This window comes from Notamacropus eugenii, chromosome 1 (genome assembly GCF_028372415.1).
Source record: "Notamacropus eugenii isolate mMacEug1 chromosome 1, mMacEug1.pri_v2, whole genome shotgun sequence".
Lineage (NCBI taxonomy): Eukaryota > Metazoa > Chordata > Mammalia > Diprotodontia > Macropodidae > Notamacropus > Notamacropus eugenii.
In genome coordinates, this window is record NC_092872.1 from 238618826 (window position 1) to 238643145 (window position 24320).

Below are 24320 nucleotides of genomic sequence, written 5' to 3' on the forward strand. Positions count from 1 at the left end.
TAAAGACGAACTGTAGTATTGGGGGTGGGAGACAGGGGCTAGTTGATTATAGGGACCAGTTGGGTTGTTCCGCTCTCATGTCACTGATGAGCCCATTTTCAAGAAAATTTAGGCCCAGGGATGAAATGGGAGATTAGAGATAAGAAGCAAATAGTATTTTTGGTTCCTTGTTACACTTGGGTCACAGTGGGAAGGGCCTAGTTGATGTCAGGAAGAACTTTCTAACATTTAAGCTATAAAACAAGGCATGTCAAGAGGTGTAGGGGTGTGTGTGTGTGTGTGTGTGTGTGTGTGTGTGTGTGTGTGAGAGAGAGAGAGAGAGAGAGAGAGAGAGAGAGAGAGAGAGAGAGAGAGAGAGAGAGGGAGAGAAAGAGAGAGAGAGAGAGACAGAGAGAGGAGTGGAGGAGAGAAACCTCTTATCAAAGCTTAAGCAGAGGCAGGGGACAGAATGCTTTTAATAGCTTTGGCTCTATTTTTGGGTGGGTGCATGGATTTACAAGATTCCAAGGTCTTACAATTCTTCATTCTATTCATAGGACATATATATCTTTGACTTAGGTCACAGATTTAGCCTGGGCCTGGGAGCTGACCCAGAAAGGATGGGGCTGCCCATCCTTTCCCTGGAAGGGCCAGCCCATTTCCCAGGGAGGCTAGGTCCTCCAAGAAGAGAGGTGAAGCAGGCTGGCAGGCTCTCACCTTAATGGGCCCCTCACGGATGATTTGGCCCAGCTTGGCGATGTTGTCGTACTCCTGGATGGCAGCTCGGAGGTAGCGGTCGTCTTCTGGCTTGACAGCTGATGGTTCTCTCCCAAATGTCCCCTGAGGTTGGGATGGAGTAAAAAGAAAGCAGGTGGGAGGAGTGTCCCTTTGAAGGTGGCTAGGCTTGACCAGAACATCTCCACCTCTTCCACTTTAGATTGTTCCAGTCCCTCTGGCATGTAGCTAAGAACATGAGCAGAGGTGACCAGGAGAGATGACCACTGAGTTCCCAAGGGCCAAGGGGACCTCATGGAGTTGGACTTAGGACCAGAGGCCCTCTGGGACAAGGGCCTGTTTTGTACCTCGGTATAGGTAGGAAGGCTAAGGGGTGCTAGGGTCTGGTGGCAGGGACAGAAGGCGAAGGGAGTTAAGGACTCACATGTGTGCGGGCAGGGCTGTTCCACAGGTCTGTGATCTCACTGAGATTCTCTGGCAGGTCATCTTCATGCTCAGCCTGAGCAGCTAGCTCTAGGTTCCGGCAAAATGGGTCCAGCCACACAGGGTTGGCCCTACAGGGAGAGGCCACACAGGGCTGAACCTTGCTGGCCTTGCCCGCCTAGCCCTCAGAGCTAACTTCAGTGCCTTTGGCTATACCTGCCAACCAGCTAGTGTGATCTTCTTCAAGGTAAGGTGTAGGAGAATGAAGGGCTCATCTGGTGCTCTAAGGAACTCTGGGTTCCCTTTAGCTTAGCTCACTCAATCATAAGCATGTCATTCTCCCTGGCTCTTTGAGCTCTTCATGGAACTTTCTCAGGATGGGGAGCAAAGAGGTCCTTAAGGTTTTCATTCAAGACCATGGATTAGTGATGGGGAGGGGTGCTCCTTGTCATTACAGCCAGGAATGTAGCCCTGAGAGGGCCATGAGCAGGTCTGTTAGAGTCTGGCATGTAGCAGCTGACCCCAACAATGCCAATGGTGGCTCCTTCCCTCCCCCAGCACATGCAGACACACTCACCCATCAAAGGAGTACTTGTTGGTGTTGGGCATGTCCATGATGTCTATAAAGCCTCGGTTCCCTGACAGAAGAAGGCAATGGGAAGGAGGGGGGACTTGGAGAGACCATTCAGGAGGTATAAGGGTCACAATCCATCCTCATGGGGATTCTGCTTGGGATCCCAAGGTCCCCAAGGAAAGATAGAGGGAGGAGAGGATGACAACCTTTCATTGCCCACAGACCCTTCTGGGATAGACAGTCTCTTGTTTCTCTTTATTCTTGCCTCTCAAGACCACCACTCACCTGTGGATCCAGCCACAATAGCTTTGAGTTTCCTCTTGTGTCTGGAGGGAAGCAGAGAAAGTATAGATCAAGGAGGGAGGCCTAGGGCCAAGATCAGGCTGGCAAGGGAGATAGGAGTGGGGGTGTGAATGGGGTTCCTTTTGATCTGCTCTCAAGTCTAAACTGGTCATAGGCTGAAATAGGAATACAATAGGAAACAGGCCTGGAATCCTAAGGGAGTCTTAAAAAAGGCTTGTAGGGTGCTTTTCTGGTCATAGAGTGGGATGGACCTCTACAGGCTGAGTGTATTATTGAAGGCTAGACTGGGTCCTGGGTCCTGTGGTGTGTCCAGCCTGAGGGGGTCATCGAAGCAACATCAAATGGCCTCTACAGGGTTTGGGTTCATGAGAACAGGAGAGTGAGGAGAAGAGTCTTGGTGGAGGGGTCCAGTGAGTGACATCACTTACACAGTCCTGTAGTACCAGTTCATGAGAATGAAGAGCATGGCAGCGAGGAAGAGGAGGATGGCTAGAATGATGATCGCCATCTGGAAGGGGAACCATGGGGTGAGCTTCTGGGCAGGGGTGGGATGCCCAGGGAGGCCCTCATATTCCCAGGGCAAACAGGAAAGCCCCAAGGAGCTCTCCCCCGAGAAGTCTGACATGGACCTGACACACCTGCTCATGGTGAAGGGCCCATTCCCAGAGCCTTGAGCCCCTGGATGGAGCATCTCAGGATGGGCATTGCTCAAAGCCACCTGAATCTTTGAGCCTTCCCTACTACAGGAAAGCATGGACAGAGGCCTGGGTTGGGACAGTCTGACCTCTAACCCTTATCCCTGGGGACTCCTTGTCCCTTTTTCTCATACCTGTAGGGCTGACATGTCGTCAGGGAGCCGGGGAGTGATGGCTGGCTGGACATCCAGCACATTATAGTTTCGGAAGAGGTTCCTCAGCTGCTCCTTGTTTTCATCAATCATTTGGATCACCCTGGAAACAGAGGAGGGGAGACATCAGAGCTCCTGGCCTCCCTTCCCCCTCTTCTACCTAAGAGGCTATTTGTCAGAAGGCTAGCCCACTTCCACAACCTGGAGCATTCTCCTTGCTCCTCCAGCAGCTTTCAAAATTCTGCCTCCTTCGGGAAACCTTCCCTGATTAGAAACATTAGCCCGTATGTGTGCAGGCAGACACAGTTACTGTTTCTTTTAGGCATCTCTTCCTTTAAGAGAGTAGTTCCTCCAAAGAAGCAATGGTGTCTCCCCTTCTCTTCCCCCCGGCCAGGATTATTGGAGCCCCTTCCCTCCTCCTTCTTCATAGTGCTTAGAATAAGACTCAGTCCATGGGATGGACGGACGCCCCACTACTCACCGATCTACATCCAAGATGCGATTGGTTTCTCTGTTCACCACGTGAATGAGCAGTTCTGTTTGGGCAAAATTTACCCGGCCTCGCTGGTCCACATGGAACTGGAGTGGGAGAGGAAAAGGGCATGAAACTTGCCACTTTGAGTAGGCCACCAGCAAGAAAGCCAAGTTCTAATCTTCTGGAGCCTTCTCCTCATCTCCCCGCCCCTTTCCCCACATTCCCCACTCCCTTCTTTTCTCTGTCTTCATAATAATAATAATAGCCAACGTTTATATTGTGCTTTTCTAAGGGTTTTACAAATATCATCTAATTTTGTCCTCATAATAACCCTGGAAGGTAAGTGCTATCATTATCTCCATCTTATAGGCGGGGAAACTGAGGCCAGAAGTGACTTGTCCAGGGTCACCCTGCTAGTAAGTGAGTCAGGTTTTGAACTTAGTCCAGCAATCTGTCCACTTAGGGCACTTGTTTTGGCTTCTCCTCTGCTTTCTACTCTTACACCCTCTTCTCTGTCCTGTGGGCACCAGCAACCATGAGAGGGCAGGATGGAATTAGGTGCTTAAGGAGCTGCATAGGTAAGAAATAGTGTCAGCCTTAAAATAATGTGCCCTGAAACTTTGACTTCCTTGGTCCCCACCCTGCTCTCACATTGACCTTGCTCCCCTTTGCCCTGAGTAACCCAGTGTTTTTGCACTTCTGATCTGGTCCCATTTCCTTCTGGTCCAGCATTCCTGTGCCTCCCCTGCTGCTCCCTTATCTTGCCTGTGACCTCAGTACCTGGACATCATCGGTATTGACAATGGCACCAGTGATGTTGGACAGCAGGCGGATGAACTCTTCCTCAAAACCTCGCACCCGGTCAGGGATCTCATTGATGATAATCTTGACCCTCTGGTCATCCCGCAGGATGTAGATGCCCACAATGGCAGTGTCATTGTGACCAGCCAGGTCCAGAGCGATAATGTCCACCACAAAATAGCCAGGGCTGTAGACCATGAAGAGATCAAATGTGCGCAGGATTCCATCCACGCTTCCTGAGTTGGGAAAGAGGTAAAGAAGCTAAGCTCGATTTCTCCCTAACCCTACCCCACATACCCCTAGCCACTGCCACACTGTGGGAGAATCATAGACTCTGTTATCCATGGTGTGGAAGGGACCAGGGTCATGAATAATCTCTAAATCCCCAAGAGATAATTGGACCATAGATTTAGGACTAGAAGGGGCATTTGAGGACCTCTAATCCAATGATCTCATTTCACAAATGAGTAAACTGAGGTCCTGAAAAGTGTTGCCTGAATTTACTCACAAATAACCAGTGTGTCTAGGCCAACTAATTACCATGCTTACTTACATACATGTGCTGATAAAGACATATATCAACTTGGGTACATAGTCACATATAAATACATACTTTTGAATGGATATATTATATGCACCACCCAGTTTTTTAGCTGTGCAAAAGACTTGGGTGCAGAGCAAGAGGTTATCTGCTGGCAAAAAAATCTTTCCCCAGTGTTCCCTATGTCTAAGACCACCTTGGATTTAATCTGTGGGCAGCCCACTGAAATCACTGCTGAACTGACTTTGGGCGAGGGGCTTTTGGGTAAGGCAATGCCAAAGTGTGAGTGAGCAGGAGAGAAGGAAGAAGTAAAGTGAGTGGAATGAAGGAAGAAGCCATCTCGAATGGAGAGATACCTGTGAGTCACAATTGCTCAGGTGCGGTTGGTGAGAGCTAAGCCATGAGGACCTGCTGAAGAGCAAGAATGATTCTATGCTGAGACTGGGCATCAGCAAAAAGGGCAGTGCCAGGGATCCCAGTCCTGGGGAGGTGTGGGCTGGAGCCTGGGACCCCTTTCCTATTCTGACAAAGCTGCTTGTCCCTTTTTCAGTTAATGTGTGTGAAGTTATTCATTCTTTAGATTTTATTTCCTTGTTGAACGGAAGAAATACTAAGTTGTGTGTGTTTTATTTAATGCTTACAAATAGAAACATGAGAGAGAGAAGAGAGAGAGAGGAATGGAGGGAAAGAGAGGGAGAGAGACAAGGGGGGAGAGGGAGGAGAGAGAGAGAGAGAGAGACAGAGAGAAAGAGAGAGAGAGAGAGAGAGAGAGAGAGAGAGAGAGAGAGAGAGAGAGAGAGAGAGAGAGAGAGAGAGAGAGAGAGAGAATGTCTTCTTGTGGGTATGAAATATTAGGTCCAAATGCATGAGTGGCTGGCCCTGGAATTAGAACCATTAGGATAAAGTGGACTGTTACAAGCCTGGCAAAGAATCCCTAAATCCAGATATCCCTAGTTTAAAAGCATGAACCCAGGCTGTGAGCGAGCACAGGGAAGGCACTGTCCTTCCATTTGCTAGGATATCCCCACATAGCCATTTCTCCTCAAAGGGAGAGGGAGTGAGTTGTTCTGAAAGGGAAAGCCAGACCACAATGAAAAGAGGAGTTGATCTTTGCACAGAACTCCAAAACTGGAAACTAAGGGAATGTCCACTATTTGGGAATAGTTAAATAAATTATGGCACGTGAATATAATTTAACATTATTATGCCATAAAGAATTAAGAAATGAACAGTTTCAGAGGAAATTGGGAAAACCTCTGTGAACGGATGTGGAGTGATGTGAGCAGAACTAGGACTGCAATTTCTACAATGTGAACATTAAAGAAAAACAAATTTGAAAGACTTCAGAGCTCTGGTCAATACGATGATAAACCAGAAGTCCCGGGGATCAGTGATGACATATGCCACTTACTCCAGACACTTGTGAACATGGCCAATATGGAAATGTGTTTTTTTAAGACTATATTTATTGCGTATGGGGGGGTTTATTTTTAATTTTAAAAAAATTGTTTAGTCTAGAGGGAGCAGTGGGATTATTTAAAAAAAACCCAAAAAGTGTGTGCTGAAAGTTCTCTCCGAGGGAAGGGGTGGAGGGGGCAGAACAAATTGTCTGGGGAGCTCATACAGGTCCTCTGTCTTCCGAGATGACCAAGAACTCAGGTTGCCTTACTCACCATCTCCCCCTGGTGGCTAACACGTGCATGCTCAGGATACAGTCACAATTCACACACACAACATCCCTGAGACCATTCCCTTCCCAGATACATACACATACACATGCACATATGGTTTCTGAGATACGCTCAAAAATACATTCAAAATTACTTTGTGGTACTCCAAAAAACATGTGAACACACATATACACGCGGTTTGGAGTCAAGAAAGGCTTGAGTTTGAATCTTACCTCCCACCCTGATTAGCTGCTGTGACTTGAGGGAGGTTACTTAATTTTCCTGAGTCTCTTTCCTCATCTGTAGAATGGGTATAGTAATATCTATGGCACTTACCTCATAAACATATATTATACACTGTATACATTATCTCAGAATCAGTGAGGATACAATGAGACAATGATGCAATGTGATCTGTAACTCTTAAAATGTTATACAAATATCAGCTATTATGCATTTAAGGAGACACATGCACACGCACACATGTTCACATTCACATACTCTGTGAGCCTCATTCACTTCCTACTCTAGCTCCATAGTTAGGCTTCCCTGGGGAATTCTAGGGTGACTGACCTCCTCTTCTTTTATCCTGTCTAAATTTGGCCTAATACCTATGGGTCTCTGAGGGAGGGCCTGAGGGCTGGTAGGTGAGATTGCTATCCATAAGATGGGTCTGGAGCCCCTCCTTCCTCCCACCTTTCTTAGGAGATTTTGGCTCTTACCCATGGTAAAGACCTGGCCCACATCTTCTGAGTCATTGGAGTGCTCCCGGAAGTAGTGAATGGCTAGGATGCTATAGAATACCAGGCTGTTATTGCCAATGTCATCATCTGTAGCCAGTACCTGGATGAGCTCTGATCCCACCTTAGCATCAGTGGCCACTCCTATGGGAAACCATCAGTGAGTTGGGAAGGAGTAAATGGCTTTGGAGTGTACTGTGATCCCATATTCCTTCAATACTCCCGTGGTAGTGGCTGTCTCTCCTTTCCTCTTGGACTCTCAAATACTCATTGAGCCACCATTATAAAAGTGGGTGTTTCTATTGCCTGTTCCTTATAGGACAGAAAGCAGCACAAATCCTCACCCTTAGGGGAACATCAAAGACAAGACTCCTTGGACACTCAGCTCATGGACTCTCTCCTTAGGGCAGCCCTAGTCAACTAGAGACAGGATGTTTTACCCTCATGGTAATCCCTTCCCTTGTGAGTTGGGCTTTGGGAGATAGGAAAGTCCTGCTGGAGAAGAGTAGCTGAGATGGGACCCCCTTCACTCCCCTCCCCCCCAGCCCAGAGCCCCCAGAATACCCCATTGTGTCACCTGCAGTATACTCAGACTTTGTGAAGCGTGGAGGCTGGTCATTGATGTCCTCTATGACAATTCGCACCTCTTGGAGCGTCAGGTCAGTGGTGAGGTCAAGGGCCTGAGAAGCCCCTGGTCCACGGGGCAGCATCCAGCTCCGGTTGCTCGAGGCCTTGACAATGATAGAGAAGAGGGCTTCTCGTTCACGGTCCAGATCCCTCACCACCAAGAGTCTTCCATCTTTCTTCAGCAGGAAGTTTTCTTCCTCGTTGCCAGCTTGAGGAGAGAGGATGAGATTCAGTGGAAGGAGGAGGGGAAATGGAGAGGCCAGCAGAGGCCCCATCCCAGGCTCCATCCAGCCCCAGCCCCAGCCCCAGCCCCGCCCCAGCCCCCGCCCCCGCCCCGCCCCCGCCCCGCTGCCCTCCTTACCTGCAATGAAATAGTAAACTACAGCATTGGGCCCCTCGTCTGCGTCCACAGCTCCCGTCACGTTGCCCACAAGGGTGCCAGGCCGAGAGTGCTCAGGCACGGAGAGTAGCTGGTACTGGGGGCTGCCTTTCTGCAGGACCAGGAGAGCAGTCACAGGTGTTAGGGATGGGCCAGTGGTCAGGCCTCCCCAGTCTGGGAGTGGACAGAGCCCCCTGGGAAGGACAGTGGGTCAGATGCTGGGAGGGACGAAAGGAGAATGGCTTTCTGCACAGATGGGCTGGACCATGAGAACATGGTGACTCTCATTACTAGTTCAGACACAGGATGTGGTCATCAGATACCATGTCTGTCCTCAGAAAGGGCCATAAGAGATCAGAGTACATGGATGCACATTTAGACCAAACAGGCACATATGTGCATGAATGTACATGTACATACCAACACATGCATGATCAAGTGTACACACATGACTTAGACAAGCGTACTCAAAAGGAAGAGAAAGATAAAGGACCAGTAAAGTCAACATGGACTTAAGTCTCATTGTCTGATTTCCTTTAGCTTGGGGTGGGGGGATCTGGTTTCTCTGGCTGAGATGGATTACAAATCCTGTGTATATACATTGGAGAGGGGAGGGGAGTAGAGGGGAGAGAAAGGAGGTAGGGAGCGTTCCTCTGCTCACATCACTGCTACCGGGAACAGGGGGAGGATCCGAGGCCAGGTCCTACCACCCAGCCTGAGTCCCACTTGAAGCAGGGGGGAAGGGGTGGGAGAGAAGGCTTTGGGCTCACTGGGGGTCTCACGAAGATGGGTTCATTGTCATCAATGTCGTCCAGTGCCACCTGGAGGGGTTGCATGGTCTCGTAGGGCACTGGCTGACCCAGGTCGCTGGCCACCAGGATCAGCTGGAGGGAGAAATTGAAGTTAGAGAGAGGTCCCTTGGGTTTCCCAGAAAACCAAGAAATCTATAGATGGGACTGGGGAGAACGCAGGGGATCTGAGACCAAGGTGGGGAAAACTTCCAATCAGGTGTAAAACAAGGATCAAGTCAGATGCATTTGTCTGACTCTCCTCATTGATGGAAATGTTGTGCATCTACATGAGGTATAGAATTGGCAAGGACTTGGAAGAGGAAAGACCCTTGCTTTTGGCTTCAAGGAGAGACTCATGAAGAGAGAGACTTTGGGAAGCAGTAGACAGAGCTGAGATACCTCACTCCCAACTGGAGACTCTAATCTTGCCCCCGGGGAACCCCACCAAAGTCTTTTGGGAGACAAATTGGCACTCTGGGATATATTGAGGCAGCAGCTCTTCTACATGTCTGTTGCTTCTCAAAGTCTTTTCTCTCTCTCCAGGAAGATCTTCTGGAAGAGACCCTGGAATGGTTCATGTCCTCTCTTAAAATCAGAAGCAAGAAAAAAGTCTCTCCTGGACCAGCCTCAAAGCCAGGGGTTATACTGCTGGGGGTGCTGGGTGAAGCTGCAAAGGATGATGTGACCAAGGATTGGCGCTGTCCAGTTAGATGTCCCTGGACTAACATTTCCCAATTCACGGGGCTGCAGAATGCCTCTGGAATTGAAATATATTGATGGACCCCATGAACAGTGATCTAGGGAGGACACGGGGGGCAACGAGTACTACTTCGATAAAGGTATCATGAGGAAACAAAACAGAGGAAACAAAGCTTCGGTTATTCACTTTTAGGGTCAGAGATGTCATTGGTGGGCACTCTTTCCCGAACTGATGTCCATTTAATCTGCCCCTGCCCTTGCTGAACAGCTGTGGCCAAAAAAAGCCCCATCCCCTGCTGGCTAGCCTTCTGGTGATGACCTCAACTGGGCTGACCCTTGGCTTCATCAGGCCATGTTTGAGGGCAGGAGCTTTTGTACAGCCCCTGAGAGTCTGGGGTCTTCTCCTAGGCACACTGAAGCACACGAGGAGGATTTTGGTGGAGGATATTGATGCTATTTCATTTTGAATGTGTTTGAGGGAATCATGTTTATAGAACTTAAACATTCTCATGGGGTTCCCTTTTACAGGTGTCAGGCCATTAGGGTTCCACAGCTGTGGTTTGGGATATGCTGTCCTAGGTGGTAGAAAGACCAGAGATGGTTTTCCTTATCCCTCACCTTCCCCACCTCCAATGAAAAGTGGCAAGTGGACATTTTCCCCAATGCCCTTAGGGTATATCTAGGGACTGGATCTGTGATTTTATTGGCATTGGGAACTTCCAGGTGAGAAAACTCCCTCTACCAATGCTGGTTGGTACCCTCTTTGCAATTCAGAGTTGCCTATGACACTGAGAGGGTAAGTGATTTGCTAGGAGTCATGTAGGCAGTTATGTGCCAGAGACAAGAGTTAAATCTAGGTCTCCATGGCTGTTAGTGACAACCAGAGGACTCTTACACTGTACACAGCCTGTTGCTCTCTGTCAAGACGTTTGGCAGTTTGGATAAGTCCACTGATGGGATCAATTGTGAAATACTCCCAGTCTCGGTTTCCCGCCGTCTTCAGGAAACTGTAGCGAACAGCCCCATTGAGCCCTTCATCCTTATCTGTGGCGTAGACCTCGTAAACATTTGATCGAAGAGGGATTTCCTAGTAGAGCACAGGGAGGTTTTCCAGTTTGTTCTCAGATTATTTGCATCTCTTGGAATCCTCAGAGAGAATCCCAATTCCTAGAAGGGTATCCTGGGTGGGAGGAGTTATTTGAAGGATGTTTGTGACACCTTGTGTTTGTGCTTAGGAACTGACCCTTCCTCTGCATTTTGGGTGAAAAATCTCCAGCTCGCTCCAGCGTATAGGAACTCCGTCCCTCCCTGCTCCTCACAGTCTCTTGAGACCACATAGATTTGGTAAGTTTTGGCAATAGAAAGAAATATAGGGAGCCTGGTGAGATACCCAAAAAACCCACAGGAAACTTATTTTCCTCCCTGTTTGAGTGTCTCATGGTCTTCAATGGCAGCCCATGATGGGTATGGCCTTAGAATACTCCAGAGTCCTAGAAAATTTCTGTTTGACTTAATGGTTGCTGTGGTCCTATTATCTTAGAGGTCTGATTCAGGATGGGAAGGTAAGGAAGTGCCAATCACATCATCCTTCCTCATTTCCAGAACACAGCTTGAGCTTACCAAAAGGTAACTGTGTTGGGGGTAGAGATGAGAACGTGGGCAGCCTGCGTCCAGAGATAACTAGCAATTTTGGTGCATAGGACAAGCGGCAAGCTCGGGTAGGCAGCAGTACTCTTAAATCAACTTTGTAAATTCATGATGTGAAAATAATATAAATAATTAAGATAAATGTTGTTGAGGAAGGGAAATTAGTTGCCATGGTAAATATACTTTGTACCCTCTAGGAAGCCCCTCTCCTCTAGGTCTAAGGTAGGGATGGGGGTGACCTGGGGGATACATGTCATACCTCCAAGATGTGGAGGATGGTACCATTAGGTGGACGGACAAAAACTGGCCGGTTGTCGTTGACATCAATGACTTCCACGTAGAGCATAGTGGTGCCCCAGAGTGGGGGCTGCCCACCATCCGTAGCTACCACTGTCAGGTTGAACCTCTCATAAGACTGCAGTGGCCGCCGGGTTGTTAGCAGACCTGAATCCTTGTCGATTTGGAATGCCTCTGTCAGGGCAGAGGGTTGTTTTAGGGACCATCCCGTCACTCACAGAATTTCAAAGATGAAAGAGATCAGTGTGCACTTGTACAATAGTCTTATCTACCACCTATCTGACATGTTTTTTTCTTCTGGATTTTGTTTGAAGAGCTCCAGGAATGAGGAGCCCACCACCTCCCAAGGAAATCCATTCTACTTTGGGGTAACTATTTGTTAGAAAGCTTTTCCTTACATCAATTTGAAATCTACCTCTGAGACCTTGACCCACTCTTCCGAGTTCTGCCTTCTGGGGTCAATTAGAAAAGTCTAAATGCTTTTCCATATGACAAGTCTTTCAAATTCTCAAAGCATCTATCATATCCCCTCTAAGTAATTTCTCCTCTCAGTTCCCACTCTTCCCCTAGCTCCATCCCAATGGAAGAGCTGCCACACGCTGTTCCCTACTTAGGCCCCATCACCCATTTCCTGGGTCTTTCAACCATCACGTTTTGTTATGGTAACATGTATATGACATTACATCCCTTACTTAACTCCAGAGGCTTACTGGCTAATGTTCATTACTGAGGAAATTGAAACTGAATGGGGAAGTACCTAACCCACGATTACCTAAGAATGGGTTGGTGGACAAGCCAGGTGTCCTGGTGGGAGGGCCATAGCTTCAATAGATTTTTTCCCCCAAATCTTCTCTAAGCTTCCTGATAAGGCCACTCACCTACACCAGGGCCTTCAATGGAATAAGCCAGTTCTCCATTCTCCCCTTCATCCTCATCAGTGGCCATCATGGTGATGACTGAAGTGCCCGAAGGCTCATTCTCATAAACACTGGTGCTGAACTGAAGTTTGGAAAACTGAGGTCTGCAGTCATTGATATCCAGCACTTGTATCACAACCTAGTGTTTGGGGGGTAGAGTGGATGATGAGCAGAAAAGTCATTCCCCCATCTTCCCTTTAGATGAAAGATAAAAGGCCATGACCCTTTGGGTGCTTAGACATAACTGTGAGGCAGCTTCAGATGAGGGAGGGGATACCAATGAGTTTCTTAGGGTAGGGTCCTATTCTTTGTTTAAAGATGGGACCCTATAAACCTGAACTCTGTGGCATTCTCTCAATTCCTCCTGATTTTAGATGTTTCTGACCTTAGACAAATCTATATCTATATATCTAGATCTGTATATAACTATAGTTGATGGTCTTGACTTGGAGGCCTATTTGTTGAGTGTTTGCCCCATGACCTTGATCTTAGATCATTTGGCCTGGTGACCTGCCCCTGATTGCTCCCTGTTCTTGACCCTTAGGTATGCTTGACCCTGGGTGACCTATTGGTAGAACTCAGTCTCTACTAAAGGTTTCCTCTGATGCCTCATCAAGCATGGAGGTAACCCTGGAGTTTCAAAGGTTAAGGCTATGGAAGCCAAGAGAAAAGTCTTTGAATTTAGGGATGGAGATGTACTGTGGGTCCTTTGTTGATAAGTTTGTAGAGGCTCATCACTGTGCCACCAGACTGGAGGCAAATTCTTAAAAGCTATCTACAAATGCAATCTGTGTTCATGGAGAAAGTACCCAGCTTGGGTGGGTGGGTGGAAACCAGATTCTTGAGGTAGAAATGGTCTAAGCCCTTTTAAATCAGACAACTAAAATGTCCCACTTAGAGTAGCTTTGAGAGGAGGAGGGTGGCTTTGAAGGGCCAAAAATTTCCATGAAAAGCTATATTTCTCACCCCAAGTCTGATATCAGAAAGTTCTACACTGGCTCTACTCTAGCTTCTGTGCCACCCAGAGCCCCTCAGTCAGGTGTTTAGCACAGTGCCTAGCACACAGGCACTTAAATGTTTATGATTGAGTGAGTGAGTGAATGTGAAGCAGGAGTGAGGATGTGAGTAGCATGGTAGCAGAAAGATGAAACTTGTCTTATACATCTGGAAGCTTCTATTTCCAGGAAGAATCTGCCTGTACTGACAGCTTGTCCCCATCCCTACTGATCCTATGTCCTTCCGAAATTACCACATAATCAACCCATCCCCTGCTTCTTCCATCTCAATATCCCTTAGAGTCATATTCCTCACCTGGACTGAATTCTCCCTGCGGTTGCTCGGTACATCCCCAGGGTTGTCTTTGGCCAAGGCTGTAAGGATGTAATGAGCCTTTGTCTCTCGGTCCAGGGAAGACAGTATGTAGATGTCTCCCTAGAAGAGCATGAGGGGATGGCTTCAGTCTCTGTTCTCCTTTCCCAGTCTTGGCCAGTCTAAGGCCTGCACTGGGGAGTGCAATGATGAAGAGATTAGGTAATAGCTAGCTGCCCCCAAAGGAGGTGGGAGAGGCTGGTTGTTATCTCACTGAGTGGTACCTGTGGAAGGAGACTCAGTCTTGCTGAACTTTGCTCCTCTAAATGAGGTGAGGTGGCTTCTGCCACCTCTGATATCCTGTATTTTTTATTGTTTGTACGTTTCGGGTACAAAAATTTATTATTCCTTAAGAAACTAGTGATGCATTCCTTCCCCATCTCTTTCCTCTCTTTCTACAGGGAGGTGCTGAATGTTTCTATGGCCTATTAGCTCACTTGGTTTAGCCTTGCTTATTTCTAGGTGGGGGAATCTTAGACTTTGTTTTTTAAATGTACATTTTAATTTCTAAGCTTATGGATAATATAAACAAGTTAGCCAATAAAACTGAGAAATTGTAGTTTGCTTATTGGTCATACGTATATAGGAAGGGGAGAAAGTATCCCTTGTTCAGAGATAGGAAACTCTCTGGTCAATGATGACTTGGGGGCTTGGAGCTAACTTATAACCTCTGGAAAAAGTGGGAGAGGTTTGTGTTAAACTTATAAGACTGGCAAGAACTCCAAATCAATATACTTTTAGTTTGAATCATGAGTTGGTAAGAACAGCAGGTTAATAACCCCCATCCAAGAGAGTTTCTTAAATCACTGGGTCACACAACCAGTATGTATCAGAGGTGAGACTTAAACCTAGATCTTCCTCATTCCAAGGCCAACTCTCTATCCACTTTATCACACCATCTCTTTATAAAAACAAACATTTACTTAGTGACTGATTTAAGAGGGAATGGGGTTTCCCACACTCTACCAAGTACAGGGGCAGAAAATGAGGGGATTGAGATTCTTTAGTGAAGGAAAAATTATTCATAAATCTCTTAATGACTATAAAGGGTTATTATAAACAGAAGGTGACTCACTGTCCTGCTTGTCCACTAAGACAGAAGGAGCATAAATTTGTTTAAACTAAGAGATTCTCATAAATTCTAAGAATGATCTGATAATTAGCATCACCAAATGGTACAATGGCTGTCACAGATTTAGAGATGGAAGGAATCTTAGAGATGATTGTGCTTCTTGCACCCATTTCACAGAGGAGGGAACTGAAGCATAGAGAGGAAAAATAACTTGCCCAAACAGCTTGTTAGTGGCTGACCTGGGACTTGAACCCATATTTCCTATTCCAGTGATCTTTCCATCAAATCATGATGCTAAATCAGGGATGGCTGAAGGTTGCTTCAGAATTGGCTACACTGGGAAATCAAATCTCCACAAATGTGGGAGGGTCGAGCCCAGAGGAATGGAGATGGATTTGACTACCTCTAGAAGTATTTCAAGTCCATGATCATGGGATCCTTGGTCATTACTCTCTTCCCTTCTTACCCTTCATCCTCTCCCATGCATTAACTCCCCCCTCCCCCTTGTAAATTCCTTGAGATGAGGGACAGTTTTATTTTTCGTTTTATTCTTTGAACCCCCAGTGCCTAGCATGGTACCTGGCATACACAGGGTGCTTAAATAAAGCTTATTGATTGACTCATTTACCGTGGTGGGGTTGATCCCAAATTTGCCTTCTCCATCACCCAGGCTGTATTCTATAAGGGCGAAGGGGCCTGAGTCAGCGTCAGTGGCGGTGACAGTGAGGATGATTGTGCCTACTGGTGCATCCTCAAACACAGATTCCTGAGGCCAGGTAGGAAGACAGAAGGGACAATGAGTCCAGGCATCAGCAAATGAAGACTCTTAATACTTCACTGGCCCTCTAGGCTTGGGAGATCAAGGCTGGTAGATTCTCTAGCATGAAGGTGAATGGGGGATACAGGGCAGATTCTTCTAGGACTCAATAAAATAATAATGATTATGATTAACATTTGTATAGGTTTGCAAAACACTGTATGGTACATTATATCATCCTGGTCTCAACCTCAGGTTAGGTCCTATTATTATCCCTACTTTACAAATGAGGAAACGGAGGCTAATATTAAGTGATTTGCCCAGGGCAACCCAGCTAGTAAATGTCTGAGGCAGGATGCAAACTCAGTCTTCCCGATTCCTAATCTAGCAGTCTAATCTACTTTCCTACCTAAATGCCTCAAGATCAAGGTCTGGTGAGCTGTGGACAGGGGCTGCATTAAATCACTGGCTGACCTCCAAGTGACATTCCGCATGAAATCATAAATCCTTCAAAATTCCTTCCCTTGAAAGACTTGCCCAGGGACTTGTTATATTACAGAAATGTGCTCATCCTGCTGAATGACTGCAACCCATCCCTGCCTGTCCTTCCCTCTCCCAGCAGCCTTAGTGATTTCAAATCATCCACCTGATAGGAGGGCTGATCAAAGATGGGATTGTTGTCATTGATGTCCACAATCTCCAGGTAGACAGGGATCTCTGCAGCCCTGGGAGGGGAGCCATTGTCTGCAGCTTGGACAGTGAAGTTCACCCAATGTACCTCCTCATAGTCCACAGTCCGGTTGGCAATGATCTTCCCTGGAATACATAGGAATCCACCATTCTCCTCAAGTCTATCTCAGTAAGAGTGAGAGTTGAGTGGGCCATGGAGCTAAAATCCACTGGGGATGCAAGTATGGGCAGCAGAGTCCCTGGGTTAGAATCCTATTTGCTGCCTGTGTGAACTCAGGCAAACTACCTTCCCTCTCTGATGAGCCTCAGTCACTTCTATAAAGTGAAGTGCTTGTACTAGATTGCTCCTAAAGTTCCTACATGAACTCTCGATCTCATTCCCTTCTGTCTCCTCCAGAAGATTGATCTTATTATAATCCCTCTTCTTTAACTTTTTCTTTCCCTATCTACTGGCACCTCCCCTGCTTCCTACCAACATGACTGTCTTTCCGTCTCCTTAAAAAAAAAAAAAAACTCTTGCTAAGTCACTTGATCCTTCCATCCCCACAATATTGTCCTATAATTCTCCTTTCCTTGGTTAGTCATTGAAAAAGTCATCTGCATTTGATGCCACCCCTTTCTACCACTCTCTAAACCCTCTTCTCTCTAGCTTTAGATCTCATCCATTATTCAAATGAGAGTACCCTTGCCCCTCCAAGTCACCAGTGATCTCTCCATCGCCAAATCTGATAGCTTTTTCTCAGCCATTCTCTCTTCTCTGTGACATTTAACATTGCTCACTGCTTCCTCCTTGATACTTTCCTCTTAGGATTTTCTTTCCCACTACTGTAGGTATATTCCAAGGTTGTGTCCTGAACTCTCTTCTCTTTTCTGTCTTGGCTCCAGGCATTTTATCTGCTTGTCTGTCCCTTGTATCTGGAATGCTCTCCTTCCTCACTTCTAGCTTCCATGGTTTCCTTTAAGACCCAACTAAAATTCCATCTTCTACAGGAAGCCTTTCTTAAGTCTAGTGCCTTCTCTCTCATAATTATTTCCCATTTATCTTGTATGTAGCTCATTTGTAAATATTTTTTGCTTACTGTTTCCCTCATTAGAGTTCTATGACAGTAGGGGACTGTCTTTTGCCCCTCATTGTATCTCTAGGGCTTTGCATAGTGCCTGACACATAATAGGCACTTAATGTTTGTTGACTGACTTGGTGATCTTAGCAGTTCCCATGAATTTAATGATCATTTCTATGCAGCTTTATTTATCGCGTCCTAACATCTTCCTTGACTTCCAGTCTTGAATCCTCCCCAAACTTTTGGACACTTTGAGCTGGCTGTCTCATAGGCATCTCAATTTTATCACACCAAAAACGGAACCCCTATCTTTCTTTTAATTAATTTTTAGTTTTCAACATTCACTTCCATAAGATTTTGAGTTCCAAATTTTCTCCCCTTCCCTCCCCAAGACAGTATGCAATCTGATACAGGCTCTACATACACATTTAATAAATATATTTTCACATTAGTCTTGTAAAGGAGAATTAGAACCAATGGGAGAAACCACGAGAAAGAGAAAACAACAACAACAAAAGAGAGGAAATAGTATGCTTCCATCTGCGTTCAGACTCCATAGTTCTTTCTCTGGATGTGGATGGCATTTTTCATTGTGAGCCTTTTGGAGTTGTCTTAGATCCTGGCGTGGCTGAGAAGAGCGAAATCTATTCTAGTTGATCATTGCACAATATGGTTGTTACTGAGCGCAACGTTCTCATGTTTCTGCTTACTTCACTCAGCATCAGTTCATGTAAGTCTTTACAGGTTTTTCTGAAATCTGCCTGCTCATCATTTCTTATAGCACAATAATATTCTATTACATTCATGTACTACAACTTGTTCAGCCATCCCCCAACTGACGGACATTCCCTCAATTTCCAGTTCTGGGCTACCACAAAAAGAGCTGCTATAAATATTTTGGTACATGTGAGTCTTTTTCCCATTTTTATTATCTCTTTGAGATACAGCCCTAGAAGTGGTAATGCTGGGTCAAAGGGTAGGCACATTTTATAATCCTTTGAGCATAGTTCCAAATTGCTCTTCAGAATGGTTGGATCAGTTCACAACTCTACAACAATGAATTAGTGTTCCAACTTTCCCACATCTTCTCCAACATTTATAATTTTCCTGTTTTGTCATGTTTGCCAATCTGATAGCTGTGATGTGGTCCCTAAGAGTTGTTTTGATTTGTATTTCTCTAATCAATAATGATTTAGAGCATTTTTTCATATGACTATAGATAACTTTAATTTCTCAACCATTATCATCTCATCAGTGCACTAAGGAATAAATGGGAGCATTACCACCCTGAAGCTCATCCCAAAAGAAAAATAGTAAGGAAGGAAAGTGGGGTGTAAGTCTGCAGAAGTGGCAATATCCCACCCATCCTCATCTCCCCAAGGGTAGAGAAGAGGCTCACCTATTCTCCCTCCATCCTCTGGGTGTCCAGCCTACCTGCTGAAGAGTCTTCCAATTGGACGTATCCTGGGGGTACCAAGTGGAGCAGGGTGTAGGTGATCTGCCCATTGACTCCCTTATCTGGATCATAGGCTGACACAGCAATGAGTGTGGTGCCCGGCGTTGCCCCCTCCAGGATCCGCTCTGTGTAGTAAGTGATCCCAAAGGGCCGGAATTGGGGTGTGTTGTCATTGACATCCAGAATATTGACTGTCAGCTTGGCTGGGAGGGGGAGACAGAGGGAAGAAGCAGTGACCAGGTGTGCAGGAGGATAAAGACAGGGCAGAGGAAGAAGCAATTCCAGCTGAGGGAGGCTGTCTTCTTGCTGCCTGGGCCCCCTTCCTGCATTCCCATATTGATGGCGCTGCTCAGCTGGGTAGGGAGGAAGGACTGGGTCAGAGATGGTTGTTTTAGTATGCACAGGGAAAAAAAGATCTCCTGGGCACGGGAGAGTTAAATTGAAAGGTAAGAGTTGAGTAGGAAGTCCAGAGTTAGCCTTAATATCCATCTCTCTGGGAGTCTGCAGGAATTCCACGTAGAGAGATGCTTGTTAAGAAATCAACATAGGAAACTCAGTCACACTCTCCAGAAGGGTGTCCCGGCCTCTGCCTTGTCCAGCCTGGGCTCCCTAGCCTCAGTTCTAGGCTGCTCCAGCTTCCCTGCAATTTCTCCACACTGTCCCAAATACCCTACTCACATGTCACCACCACCACCAAGTTCCCTATTACTTTATGGCTTACAAAGTGCTTTCCTTGCCACTCTCTTGTGAGGTAGGTAATGCAGTAGTTTTCTTTTTATTTTAAATACAAGGAAGCAGGGGTACAGTGACTTGCTCAAGAAAACATAGAAAATAGGCTGTAGTGGTCCCATTATTGACAGCCCCCTCCCAAGTCTGCCTTGTAGAAAACTCTGCCTTTACAGTATTATTGTCTGGGTGTACATGTACATATATACATACATGTATAAAACATATATGTGCATAATATGTGTAATATATGTGTGTGCAAAGATATTTTCCCTTTCAAAAGAATGTTATTCAAGACATATTGGTAAATGTTTAATAGCCACTGTCCAAAACAATACAAAAGCCATACATTTGAGTTTACTCTGCATTATTAATATTTTCCTCTGTCACTTTTAAAAATCAAGACAATCCACAGAATGATAAAACAGAGAAGTCATGATTTGTGTTGTTTGAAAACTTCTGAGATGTAAATAAGAAATTCTCACATTGAAAATGAAGCAATTTTCATTTGTTTTAAAAGAAGGACACTGTATCCCTTCCTTTAGCTCTTGAGAGCTCTTGTCTGAGCAGACTCAGCATATCTTGGGAGCAGCTTACATTTCAGGATAGCTTATGTTTGGACCAATTTAGGAAGTATTAGGGGTTGGGAGTTTAACTCAGATCCACCTCCAAATACATGGCTATTTTTAGTGTACTTAATGTAAAAAGGGAAGGACTGGGTTCAAATCCTGCCTCAGACACTTACAAATCAGATTCTTACAATTCAGATTCTGAACAGGTCACTTAACCTCTCTGAGCCTCAGTTTCCTCATCTGTAAAAAGGGGACAATAATAGATAATAATATCTCAGGATTGCTGTGAGGATTACAGGAGAAAATGTATATGAAGCACTTTGGAAACCTGAAAGCACTGTTTAAATGTTGGTAATGATTTCTATCTTTTCCACATTAGAACCTAAATTCTATGGGGGAGTCTGTGTCTTCTCTGCTATGTCCTTATGGTATGAAGCCCTGATCAGAGTGGGTTCTTGTTCCAGGCTCACTGCCTGATTCATCTTCTTAACTGGGGAGACAGAGCTTCCCATGGCAGGGGAGTTTGACCTTGATTTTAGAGGCTGGTCAAGGTAGCTGCCTATGAAGAAAAGCACTTTTGCATTGAAGCTGTCCTCCCAAGTCACCAACAAATTACTGAACTTAATGTTTCACCTCCTTCACACTCCATGATGATTCTGCTCCCAAGCCTCCAGTGGATTCTATATCTCCTTTGCCCCTACACAGCACATCAAATATAGGCTGTCCCCATGCTCCTTCTAGGGAAATAGGCAGCAATCTGTAGTAGAATCAGATCGCACCCAATGAGTTTAAGTGTGGGAGTGGCCAATCTGATTTAGGGACAGCTATGGTTCTAACCTATTCTAAGATTAGTGGAAAATCAGGAATTAGCAGTACTATTCTCTGTTCCAAGATATGTAGTCAGAGTTTCAAATACTCAGTGTGGGTAGATCTTTTTGTGAATAAGAAGGGCAATTTCTAGAGTCACCACCAAAGCTAAGTACTGTCCTCATGGGAGGTGATAACAGGCGGATCTTTGGCTGATCTCCAGAAGGTGTTAAAAATGGAAATGATCCCAGCTGGAGGCTTTCAGCCCAAACCACTAGGGAAGATGCTAACGTCCGTTTTCAATATCATAAAGCTCAGGGCTTCGGATTTCCTGGTTGTTTTAGCTATTATACCTCTGCTGGTTTTGGACTAGGGAGACCTCCAGGGAGTAAATGCAATCTTAGGTCTCCTAATTCTCAGTGCAGTGAAGGGATTTCTATACTAGGCAGGGGGTTGGATTGTATCACCTTGATGTTCCTTTCCAATGGTAGGATTCTGTGATTGGAGAATAAAATATTCTTCAGATACATGGCACTTAAAGAAGTCCTGGTATCCCTAAGTCCAAGCAGGATGGCTTTAAAACACCCCAAAAACATTGGACATCTCTTCCACTATTCCTCCAACAGCTCTCCTGGGGAAGGACACTGTATCCCTTCCCTTAGCATTCCATGTCAGTAGCTAACTAGTACTCTGTCTAATCTGACTTTGTCCTCCTGCCTCAAGAACACAAGGCTCTACCAATACCTCTTATTTCCCAGTTTTGAGAATCATCATTCTTGGAAGGGTCATAGGGAACATTCCAGAAGATTATACCTACTCCAATGCTTTGACTGAATCTAAATGAGAGATACTAAAGGAAGAGAAGGCACCTGTACCTCCTTCCTCAAAAGGTAAATCTGATTCATTTCTTTGCATGGATATTTTCCTGGATTTCTCTTTCTAAATTTCCTCCCTAGTTGTTGTGATCCATTTGTTTCCATCATGTGCAACTCTTTGTGACCCCATTTGGGGTCTTCTTGGCAAAGATACTAGAGGGATTTGCCATTTCTTTCTTTAGCTCATTTTATAGATGAGGAAACTGAGGCAAACTGGGTTAAGTGACTTGTCCAGGGTCACATGGTTAGTAAGTGTCCAAGGCAGGATTTGAACTCAGATCTTCCTGACTCCAGGCCTGAAACTATTCACTGAGCCAGCTAGCTGCCTCAATAGCTTAAACCAATTCTTTCCAGTTGTACATATTCATTCTGTATTAAGTCACTGCTCCTCAGTCTTCTCTTCTAGACTTGAATAATCTCAGTAGTAACAACAACAACAAAAAAGCAAAGGACTTTAAGACCCAGGTTTGAATTACGCACATACTAGCTGTGACCCTGAGCAACTTATTTAAACTCCCAGACCCTCAGTTTTCTCACTTGTAAAAGGGGCATATGAATACAGTCCCTACTTCACTGGGTTATTGGGGGTGGGAGAAGAAGCACTCTTCAAGTCTTAAATGCTGCAGAGATGTGTGTTGTTCTTCACACTTTTATACCTCCATGGATCTCGGATTTCACTGGGGAATTACCTTCCCCAGGTTCAGACTGTAGCCCATCCACATTTTCCTTTCTCGTGGACTTTTATCTATGTGCTTCCATAAATCCTCCATGGGAGAGCTACCCAGGGTGCTGGAGGTCTTTGGTCTGGGTCTTTATATGGTCTGTGATTGTCTAGCATGATCGTTATCTCTTGTTACTTACAAGTCTGCCTTCTTTCCAAGCCATATGTTATTATTGTTTTAAGCTTTTTGATGTCCATTGTTAGAATGATTTCTTTAAAATTCTCCACACTTTGACACCATGCATCAATTACCTTCTTCCTCTGCCCTTTCACCCATTGGTGAGCACCTCTTGGAACTCCCATTTCTCTAGACTTTGACAGCATACCAACCCTCCTCTCTTCGCTTCCCTTTTCTGAGTTGTCTTCTCTTATTAGAATGTAAGGTCCCTAAGGGCAGGGACAGTTTTTTCTTTTTTGCTTGTATTTGTATCCCCAGGGTTTAGCACGGTTTCTGGCACACAGCAAATGCTTCATAAACACTAGTTGACTTGACTCTAATTGTTAGGAATGTAAAGAGAGGACAAGGAATCCCTCTAGTGCACTGAGTGGAAACTTTGTGTCAAATTCATGAGAAGACATGGATGAGTCTTAAAATAGACAAGTGTGGATGGACCATGGTCTACGTTGTTGGAAGGAATATCTAGATTGATTTCACATCCATTGAAACAGGGATTCTTAATTTTTTGCTGCGTCCTGGACCCCTTTAGCAGTGTCTGGTAAAGCTTATAGCCCCTTTCTCAGAATAATGCCTTTTTAAAACAATACATGAAGTAAAATGTACAGAATTACCAAGGAAACTGATTATATTAAAATACAGCTATCAAGATTTTTAAAAAAAGTTCACAGATCCCAGATCCCAGTTTAAGAACTCCTGTGATTGATATTTAGGCTCCCGGAAGATGTAGATAATTGTCACGTTTGGCCTAAAGTCCTTGTGGACTTGTAAGCTATTGGACCAAGCAAGTAGGGGCTTTATAGAGATGGCTTGCTTACCATTGGGCACACTCACGGCATTTTCAGGTAGGTCACTGGCATTATCTATCACAGAAATGGTGACTTCATAGGTGGCAACCAGTTCTCGATTCAAGGGTGATTTCACCATCACAGAACCTGCCAAGTCAGACCAGCCCTACCATTAGTTTCATTGGGAGCACCCCAGAAGTCCCTGCCTTAATAACAAACTCCCTTCTTCTCCCAATTCTTCCTTCTAGCCCCTCCCCCTCTACTTCCATTTCCCATAGAGCAAGGAAAGGAAAGATGACGTATAGGCTGAGAAATCATTTCTTATCCTACAGACTTCTCTGGCCTTGTCTGACTCAGAGTGCATGGGCCATCTGTGACCATTCAAGGTTCACTGAAAGCCTTGGACAAATCCTCCTGTGTCAGAACCTCTTCCCAACCTCTGCCCAAGATTAATAACTAGAATCAGATTAAAATATTAAATCAGATTATAATATTAAAATGGATATCAAGGACAACTCTAAATGGGAAAAGAAGTCCCTGGATGTGGACAACCTGGCGAGTATTTGTAGCAAGAGAGTGAGGCAATGTTCCCCTTTGTCTTGCAGTGGGTGTGTGTGTGTGTGTGTGTGTGTGTGTGTGCGCGTGCGTGCATGCTATAGGATATGTACACACACATATTTATATATGCCTCCAGTCTTTTTTGGAAGCCACCTCTTTCCCTGCTGTTGGCTGACTCCACAGACACAGCCCAGTCAACAGAAGGATTCTTCACTCCTCGAATGTGAATGCTTGTCATTCACAGTAGAG

General features: G+C 45.5%; 1 protein-coding gene across 4 annotated transcripts in view; it reads right to left on the reverse strand.

Annotated features, from left to right (window-relative positions):
* The window catches only part of CDH23 (cadherin related 23), a 597280-nt gene that overhangs the window by 2005 nt on the left and 570955 nt on the right, over window positions 1–24320 (reverse strand). For 2 of the 4 annotated variants that reach the window (XM_072628247.1, XM_072628248.1), the window contains exons 47-66: window positions 23544–23660; window positions 18828–19052; window positions 16289–16458; window positions 15514–15651; window positions 13757–13876; window positions 12407–12584; window positions 11491–11702; window positions 10480–10671; window positions 8865–8978; window positions 8077–8206; window positions 7666–7923; window positions 7071–7232; window positions 4117–4373; window positions 3343–3440; window positions 2844–2964; window positions 2443–2522; window positions 1997–2037; window positions 1715–1775; window positions 1139–1268; window positions 697–819 (exon numbers count right to left, since the gene is read on the reverse strand). In XM_072628247.1, the coding sequence (XP_072484348.1) occupies window positions 697–819; window positions 1139–1268; window positions 1715–1775; window positions 1997–2037; window positions 2443–2522; window positions 2844–2964; window positions 3343–3440; window positions 4117–4373; window positions 7071–7232; window positions 7666–7923; window positions 8077–8206; window positions 8865–8978; window positions 10480–10671; window positions 11491–11702; window positions 12407–12584; window positions 13757–13876; window positions 15514–15651; window positions 16289–16458; window positions 18828–19052; window positions 23544–23660 (2927 nt within the window). Of the gene's footprint in view, window positions 1–696; window positions 820–1138; window positions 1269–1714; window positions 1776–1996; window positions 2038–2442; window positions 2523–2843; window positions 2965–3342; window positions 3441–4116; window positions 4374–7070; window positions 7233–7665; window positions 7924–8076; window positions 8289–8864; window positions 8979–10479; window positions 10672–11490; window positions 11703–12406; window positions 12585–13756; window positions 13877–15513; window positions 15652–16288; window positions 16459–16816; window positions 18022–18827; window positions 19053–23543; window positions 23661–24320 lie in introns of those variants that run through there. The other 2 variants (XM_072628249.1, XM_072628250.1) reach the window with 2 other exon arrangements.